The sequence below is a fragment of the Chenopodium album genome, chromosome 24 (assembly GCF_948465745.1).
Source record: "Chenopodium album chromosome 24, dcCheAlbu1.1, whole genome shotgun sequence".
NCBI lineage: Eukaryota > Viridiplantae > Streptophyta > Magnoliopsida > Caryophyllales > Amaranthaceae > Chenopodium > Chenopodium album.
The window spans coordinates 12,491,958-12,501,189 of NC_137857.1; the positions used below are offsets into that span (position 1 = coordinate 12,491,958).

The 9,232-nt window shown below is 35.7% G+C and overlaps 1 protein-coding gene across 5 annotated transcripts; it reads left to right on the top strand.

Annotated features, from left to right (window-relative positions):
- The first annotated feature begins 641 nt into the window (after positions 1-641).
- LOC145612378 (uncharacterized) lies at positions 642-7,496 on the top strand. 5 transcript variants are annotated; one of them, XR_014106588.1, is made up of 8 exons: positions 642-806; positions 2,437-3,638; positions 4,604-4,833; positions 5,471-5,692; positions 5,798-5,909; positions 6,191-6,272; positions 6,363-6,501; positions 7,048-7,496. XR_014106588.1 is itself a non-coding variant. In XM_081667753.1 (2 exons), the coding sequence occupies exon 2, from the start codon at positions 2,465-2,467 to the stop codon at positions 3,914-3,916; it is 1,452 nt and encodes a 483-aa protein (XP_081523879.1). In that variant the 5' UTR covers positions 642-806; positions 2,437-2,464; the 3' UTR covers positions 3,917-3,940. The 5 variants fall into 5 exon arrangements, 1 of the variants encoding a protein (XP_081523879.1); XR_014106587.1 differs by having other exon boundaries at positions 6,191-6,253; XR_014106589.1 differs by lacking the exon at positions 2,437-3,638 and having other exon boundaries at positions 6,191-6,253.
- The last annotated feature ends 1,736 nt before the right edge of the window (positions 7,497-9,232 follow it).

Here is a 9,232-nt window from a genome sequence, read left to right on the forward strand (position 1 = left end):
AATTATAATAATTTTGAAAACTGACAACAGAAAAGTGGAAACACCTTTTTCTTGTTTCCTGTTTTTGGTTTTTAGTTTTCAAAATTGCAGAAAACTGAAAACCAAAAATGATGCCAAACAAGCCCTTAGTTGTTTGTTTATGTTCATTTAGGGTATGTTTGTGTGCTAGGGTTTATAAAAAAGGTATTATCTTTTGCCCTATTGTCAGTTCTTTGGTAAAGATTTGTTCGAGATCGTATCGGTTGTCAAGTTTTCAAAAGCGTTTAGGCGAATAAGATGAGAATCATCCTTACAGCTACAATAAATCGTTAGTCTGTCTCTCCGAAAAGGCTGTATATTCCAGTGATGTGTGCGAGAGATGTACCGTGCATGATCTTTTCGACGATTGTAGCTTTGGGGAAGGAAACCCTAATTTGATTCAATTTTATATATTTTTTTTTTTTGAAAACCAATTTTATGTATTTGTTAATTTTATTTATAAATGTCGAATGACATTTTATTAATAAATTGATTTGTTAAAAAAAAAAAAAAAAAACCTACATGTAGTTTAATTAAAAGGACAAAAAAGTAATTAGAATATACTCGTAACAATTTAAAGATCCGAGTAATCCGACAATTGACATAGTGGTACATGTATTTAATCTAGATAATCTTCCTCCAATGTTTTCAATTTTTTTGCTCTGGAAATTTTCACTTTTACGCTGCACCCCCTGTCCCTCTTTTCTCACTTGCATTGAAACATACTCTGAGTTCTCCATTGAAGCGGTTTTTTAAGCTTTCTTCCCTCCATTGAAGCAGCTTCTGAGGTAAGAGTATTTTTTAAATAATCGTAAATCAATTTCGCAACCTAGGGTTTGGTTTCGCATATTGTTAATTTGATTGTCCGTATAGTCAATTTAGGGTTCTTCACTTCTTCTAACGTTGATTATTGAACTATTGGCTTTACTTGATTCACGAGCGATTATATCTTTAGAATTTTGCTATGTGCACTTTGTGTTTATATTGAAAAGAAATTTATGTGATTTTTCGAACCTAATATGAATTTTGAGTCAAATTGCATTAGTCCTTATAAGTTATAAACCTTTAATGATAGAATATGGACATTTTTCCCTCGCCCAGGCGTCGGCCACCCCGAGTGGTAAAATCGTGCTTCTACCTAGGGGTGAGCAAAAATTCAGGGTACCCGGAAACTGTAGATCATATCCCGGTTCCGGGTAATAAAATTGGAACCTTTTGCAACAGGCTCTAGTTCCGGATAATAAAATTTTGGACCCGAAACCTATAGGGTACACGAAATCGGAACCTATCATTTAATCCCAAATATAAAGCCCTATATCAAAATTGTATAAAAGCCTCACCTACCTCTCTCCCTCCTATTATTCATTTTTCATCTCACTATTTAAGGTTTAATTTTGGTTTCAAAAAAATTAAAGGTTTAATTAATGGTATAAATACAAGTATTTTTAATATTGTATTAAATATTATAGACAATTAGTGTTGGTTTGTTATATTTGCAGTATTGTAAAGCTGTAAGCTTTTATTGTAACATCTATTTTTTTTAGGAAAATTTGTAACAATTTATCAGTAACTAGTAACCTTACTTTTCAAGAATCGGAACTGGGAACCGGAACTTGTCGGTTTTGGTTTTCAATTTTTAAGAACTTGTTGAAACAAGTTCAGGTTCAGGTTCCTAAATATTTTTTGGAACCGGTTGCAACAGGTTCTGGTTCCGGTCACCCCTACTTCTAACATGTATTTGAGCTACTAATCTTGCATGATTGCTTATCATTAGTGCCATGTGTCAACAATGTATGCAAACACCCCGTTATTAAATATAGTAATAGATAATAGATTTGAAAGCCGGATTAGTGGACATGTGTTTGATAATTGATTATGTTTGTTTTTATAGTATCACTTTAGACCATCTCCAATGGTGAGACTCAAGTTTGAGTCTTGAAATACAAAATGAGTTGTTTTTTACCTCCAATGGTGATACCATACCCAATTCTCAACTTAACAACTCATGTGAAGTTTAATTTCTCAATGGTGAGACTCTTTTAAATATACAAATGTCACTTTTAATTTATGACCCATCAATTATTATAAGATTAAAAAATAATAATAAAAAAGGTAAAAACTTTAATAAATTACAAAATATATTAGAAAATTGACAAGGGTCCACACTTTTAGTCAAATGAGACTCAAAGTTGAATATCTAAACTTAGCGACTTTTTTTTGGAGTTGCTAAGTTTAAATACCAACTTATTGGTATACATTGCAAAAAATACTCTTTCTCCTAAAAATACTCACTTGAGTTTCACCATTGAAGATGGTGTTATGCAATTTAATTGAAGTATTAAACAAATTCAGTGTTTCGATTTTTTTGTTTATTAATAATTATACAAATGTCGTGACGTTCGTATTTCATCCCTCCAGTTTCAAAATCGTGGGTCCGCCATCGACTATGATTTGTGAAATTAAACAACAACAACATGAGAATTGCCCATCTTTGGTCGGTGATAATGATAATGATATAGATAACAATAAATTATTTGGGGGATCAAGAAGAAAAAGAGAAAATTGGTTGGTGAAACATGGGTTGCAATTGCCCGAACTGCCAAGTGAAATTTGGGTTGAGATAATGGGGAAATTGCCAATTAAGCCTCTTTATGGTTGCAAATGTGTCTCCAAGGCATGGCACTCCCATGTGTCTCACGTTTTGACTACCCAAAAAGGAATAGACCTTCCTCCTCATGGTCTTTTGTTCATGATTTCGCATTACACATCTATTGATGATGATGATTTTCATGACCGTAACCGTACGTTTTACTTGGCTTTTTTGTCCCTTGTCGGTGACTACAAGTTAACTAAATGGTCCCTTACCGATTTTGAAACTGAAAGTGCTATCGTGACTATCGGTGACCACGAGAATACCCACAATGATCATGGTAGTGGTAGTGGGTTGTTGTTGGGGAACTTAACTTTAGAATTCGGCACCTTGATAAGCGTGATCTTGAAATACGGAGACGGATGCTATTGGAATGTGCACAGGGGCTTATTCCTTGGCGTCCTTGATCCTCATACTTATGTAGTATACAACCCTGCCACCAAAGAGTCCTTTTACCTCTCTAGGCCTGCTTCTGAAGCTTCCTTCAAGAAAGGCTCTCCGCTAGTATTCATCATCAATCTTACGGATTGTCCTCTCTCAACGGAATGTAATTTTAGGGTTCTCCGGTTTTTTAGGGTTTGTTCTGAGACAAAAGGGATGGTATTTGTTGAGGTTTATTCTTCTAACAAGCGTGAATGGTGTGTGTCCAAGTTCCGCCTCAAAAAGGCGGTCATTTTAGAAAAATGGGACGTGTCTAGGGGCGTGTTTGTTAACAACACTTTATTTTTCTTGACGAACAAGAGGCATGCTGTGGGAGTGCAATTCCATTCAAGCGGGCAAGTAAGCAGGCTTTACTCTTTACGCCTGCCAAGGCGTATTACAAGGGGCTTTTGTGAATCGAACTTGTGTGGATCTCAGGGATGTCTCTATATTTCCTACAATAAGTCTCCTAATCTATGCATTTGGAAACACACAGGAAGTTCAACACGCTCTGATGCTTGGATCCCACAACTTATGTTCAAGAAATCGGGTATATCTTTATTCCCGCCAAATGTTGGCACTTTTATACGGCAATGTGTGGCTGATGATGTAGATACACTTCCAATAATCATGCATCCTGAGGCACCTGTTGTTTTCTTTTCTGTGCATCGGTCTATTTTTGCAATCCATCTATTGAATGATACAGTTGAGAAGATTGTTGAGCTGAATGAGGGAGAAGTGCCTTTGTTGGGAACTCACTTCATGTATGCACCATGCTTTGCCTCGTTCAATTGTCTTAAGCCAGCAAATCAAGATCATTGCAAGTAATGTAGGAGATTATATTTGCTCTAAACTTAATTGCCATTCACCCTTCAAGCCTCGTTCAATCCATCTCACACTTTTGCAATATAATTCTGAATTTTGACATTATAACCCCTTAGTTTTCAATTCTCGAGATTCTATAACAGTTAAAAATGTTTTATGATTAAAATCTAAGAGCTTTAGAATCCATAGCAATAAAATTACTAAAGTAAAGATGAGATTTCCATTCAAGCCTCATAGAGAAAACATAGGCCTAATGAAAAAGTCTTAAGCAGGGGATACTTTGGCTAAGGATAATTAAAATAATCATCACTTCTGCCACAAATTATGCCACGGAATTCTAATTTCGTGAAACTGCCATGGGAAAAGAGTTTCCACCACAACCAAACAGACCACAAAACTTTATGCAACGAGCAAAATAATTTGGGGGCAAATCATGCTGTCATGAATTATGCCTCGGGTAAACATCATTTTGACAAACAAATTACTATGGGAAGTATTCCAATTTGTAGTAGTTTATAATTATTGTATGCATCTAAAAGGGAATCTACAATTTTTGAAAGTGAGAAGTTGCAAAGGATTAGCAAAATGAACACTGATCCCCCAAAGGAATAGTGACTTGACTTTTATGCCATAGCCTTTTTTTTTGATTTGAAATTATGGTTTTTGATTTGGAATCACGGGTTGTTGTAGGGTGAGGCGTGTATGAATGCCCAAGCAATCAAGAAATTTGTGGAGGAGAATCGGAAATCGGTGGCTAAATGTGTGAATTTAGCCATTCAATGTTCGATTATTCACGTCCTTTCAAATGTGAGATGCATTGATTTGGAATTACGGGTTTTTGTAGTGTGAGACGTGTATTAGTGTTCGTATTTAGTGAATCATTGTTCGATTACTACATGCATCAATGTGAGATGCTATCGGTAAGTATGTCTCCTCAATTTCAAAATTGGGTTTTTCTCTGGGTTCCAAAATAATAATATTTTAATTTGGTTTGTGTGCGATGAATTGGGTTATTTTTGTCTTGCATGCGTTTTTTGATTTAAAATTGAGTTTAAGAATGATTTAAGTATTGAACTTTTGGTGATTGCTGATTTGTAGTGGTTATATTTGGTTTTAGTGGTGATGGTTGCAAATAGCAGGTCTTGGTTGTATATTACTATATTGTATGATATCTGAAGTGAATTATCTTTTAGGTATTTTACAGATTAGTTTTTTTCCATTTTAGGCCATACCCACACACAACATTTCGGTTCACAAATTAAGAGCTTTATGGGGGTTTTTCTGGGGTTTAAGGCTCTACCTGAATCATGAAGATTAAGAGAAATGTGGGTACATTCAGAATTTCTAAAATTATGAGACATAAGGGTTTCTTCGCTTTTTCTTTTATATGCACATAAATTAGTACTGTAATTGGTAAAAAAAAAAAAGTACGTAGTAGTTGATTGAATTATTAAGAAATACAAAGTACGTAGTAGTTGATGATGAATTGATGATTTCAGTATTGTAGTTTCTGACCAGGAAATTGGGGTTAATTGTTGCTTTGTTGTGTTTGATCAGGACTGAGAATAAGGCTTTGGCTGTACAAGGTGTGTCTGAAAAGGTTGTGGGTGTTTTGGGAGGTGGGCAGCTTGGTTGCATGTTATGCCAAGCTGCATCAGAAATGGCTATCAAAGTAGCTATTTTGGACCTTTCTGAGAACTGCCCTGCTTCTCCTTTTTCACATTATCATATGGTTGGGAGCTTTGATGACAGTACCACAGTTGAGGAATTTGTAAAGAGGTTGGAATTTCATTAAATAGAGTCCTTCCCTCACCTTCCATCTCTTTCTTCTCAAGTTAATTTATTTATTTGGCGATATTGACCAAGTATCCTTTTGGTGGCTAGATGTGGAGTTTTGACAGTGGAGATTGAGCATGTTGATGTTGCCACACTTGATAAGCTTGAACAACAAGGAGTTGAGTGCCAACTTAAAGCCTCTACCATTAGGATAATCCAGGTTTAGAGTTTATGCTCACAGTATCTTTATTATAAATTTATATTGTACAAATATTTGATGATCTTAGTTTTTTTATTCATGAATTTGGCAATTACTTTTGTTATACAAGATATTTACTCTTTTTTTTTTTTCCCCTTTTAATATAATGCTCACATCTACTGTATGTGATTTGCGGCTTTTTGATATGTTTGTGGGGGACATGTGAAAGTACAATCAAGGGAAGACTTCAACTACCAAATAACGAACTTTGTCTTTGTCTATCTATATTACTTTTTATGCAGGATAAATACCTTTAGAAGCTACATTCTTCTTGACATGGGATCCCTTTGCCTGAGTTTATGGAGGTGGGTAGTACCCTATGAGGTATTAGTCAATCACAAATTTTAGGAAGCATTTGTTGCTGCTTGTAATTCCTTCTTTAGGGATCCTACAGTTGAATTATGTCCAATGCAGATAGATAATGATGAAAGAGCAAGGAGTTCTGGAATGCTATTTGGTTATCCTCTTATGATTAAGAGTAAAAGGCTTGCCTATGATGGACGCGGTAATGCTGTTGCTAAGAGTGAAGAAGATCTCACTTCTGCAGTCAGTGGTATGATCTTCTCTATCGAACTCTATGTTTTCATTGAAACTTTTTGGCAGTAATTGATAAGAATTCATAACCTGCTGTTATCTTGTATATTAGCTCTGCTATATTTGGTTGCTCTGTTGTATTTGTATTTGGCTGCCCTACTGCAGTATCAGGTCCTTTAGTGTTCAGAGTTCTGGTCTGACTTTTCGGGTTAGTACTCTAAGGTAGCAACTGCAGCTCATTGCTTCAAGTGTAGCGATGACTATCATGACTTCAAATGCAGCAGGTTGCTTTTCTGTATCTTGTCGTTCAGGCAAAACAAAATGTGTGCTTCAGAAAAGTTTACAGATATATAGTAATAATATTGAGCTTGGTAGCTTATTGACTTCTTATTTTACACATTTTCAGGTTCATTCTTTATGTCGAGAATTTTCTTAGTAGGCCCGGAATTCTATATTCTTTGTCAATTATCTTCTTATCGTGTGCTTGATATAGCTTGGTTTGAATCTTGTCAAACTATGTGAGTTAGTATGTTATAGCTTATGCCTTTTCTCTATTTTTCTGCAGCATGATACTGTCACTGGAGATATCATCTTTGTCCTGCATCAGAAAAAGCTACCTATGATTAAGCGAAAGGGCGTAAATGCTTTATTGTCTGAAATTTTGCAGATGCCTGCTCTTGGTCAGTACAATGGTTGTATGTATCAATCCTTCCAGATCAAGTCGAAGTTTTGACGACTTTGAAATTCCCACAAGCAAGCGAAAATGACTAATAGGGCTTGTGATATGCAAGAGAACAATCTATTGAAAAGTGTTGATGTGGAAAAGGATAGAAGTAATTCTGTTGCAAAAATCAAAGTTGTGGTATGCCTTTTTCATCCAATCCAAGTATTAAGATCTCGAATTCTGTTCACTATTTCCTCTGCTTGTTTAAAATATTTGTGTTGTTAGTTGTTACACATTCTCAGGCTAAGTTATCAATGAAATTAGTTGATATATCCTCTTCTGGTGATCTATTACCAGTTCAACTTCCTCAATAGCTTGGGAGTTATGTTTTTTAACAAATTGGAAACTGTGAAGTACAATATGAGTGTGTGGAATGTTATGGGTTGATGTTTAGTGTATGTTGGAAAAAATCTGTTTCTTAATGTATTGGTTGAAAATCCCAGAAAGGCACTTTTTTAAATACGCAAAATTAAGAATGAGTGACAGTGTGAGAGGGTGGGGGGAGGGGAAGGGATAAGTAGAGGCCGGGTGGTAATTAAAATATAGCAATATCGTAAACGGAGAATGAAAAGCCAGAGAAGTAGAGAGTTTAGAGAAGAGAGAGAGAGAGAGATAGAGAGGAATAAAAAAAAAAGAAGTTTAATTGATTGTTTTTAAAGTTAGATGACTACAGGCAAGTTGGAAGATACTTTCTTAAATTTTCTTTTTGAAGAGAGCGTAGAAAAGGGAGTGAGAAAGGGAGAAGGAAGTAGAAGGAGTGCAAAATACTTTTAAGAGACATAAGTGAACATTTTATAACTTATAAAGTATAATACAACTATTAGCAGTAGAAATATACTTCCTTAAATTTGCATTTCCATTAAAAATAATTTTGAGGAGAGAGAGGAACGATAGTGAGAAAGAGAAGGAAGGTGGGAGAAGCAGAGCACAACGCTTTCAGGAGACGAATTTAATAGTAGTAGTAGCAGTAACAGCAACAGTGGCACCAGCAGTAGTAGTAGCCGTGGTAGTAGTAACAGATGTCGTGTATGATTGAAGAACTAGGTTCGCCGGAAAATCGGAAAATTGCCCCTCCCCGCCGGTCCGGCACGGATTGAAATAGGAGCCAATTTTATGAATCCCACAAAATCATAAAAGAATAAAATAGTGATAATTGGACAAAGAGGAAAAGGAAGGGGGAAGGGAATTAGGAAGAGACTTTCTAAAACACAAGTGAAAGTAGGTAAATAAATACATTCTAATTGATGTATAACTTACACTGACATTTCAGTACTCTTAATCTTATTATGACAACAAGTTGCAAATTGGTTTAGTTTTGAATTCGAAGTCTTCATCAGAAAATACACCTAAATTAGCGAGGGAGCAGCCTTGGGGATCTAAAGACAAGAGATAGAAATGAGGCACACCCCATTGATATCTGTTATAAACAAATGTTGTTAATATCATGCCACTTTTGTGAAAAGTAATAATAAAATATTGGCACTGTGTTCTGGACTCCGTTTTCTAATTTTTAATAATAAGTGCTACAACGGTACCAAACTAACTTGGAAGTTCACGCCGTCTTCTAATTTTCTGAAATTGTGGTAGGAGGAGAGAGAAACCATTAAACGAAGACTTGTAGAGAGAGATCGGGAAACCATAAACGAATTGAGACCATGGCCTACATTCAACTTCCTCTTCATACCTTTGCTTCCCTCCATAGATTCATCCTAGAAACACAAATAATTCACTAATTGATCGATGCATTCCATAACTCACATCATAATCAAGATAAGGAATGCCTATCAATAAGATTGAAGCCACTACTTATTAAATTGCAATTCTACAGATGCGCCCACACAACAATTCAAAAGCAACAACAATTAACGAGCATTTGATAGGATTATTACATTAATAAAAGTACCTTCCGGGGGGGGGGGGGGTTTATGACCCTTGTTGCGATTCTGGGAAAGGGGTGACCCCGAATGTTAACCTTGCTCCAATTCTGGGAATGGGTGGAGTCCAATATGTACCTTGCTCCGACGCT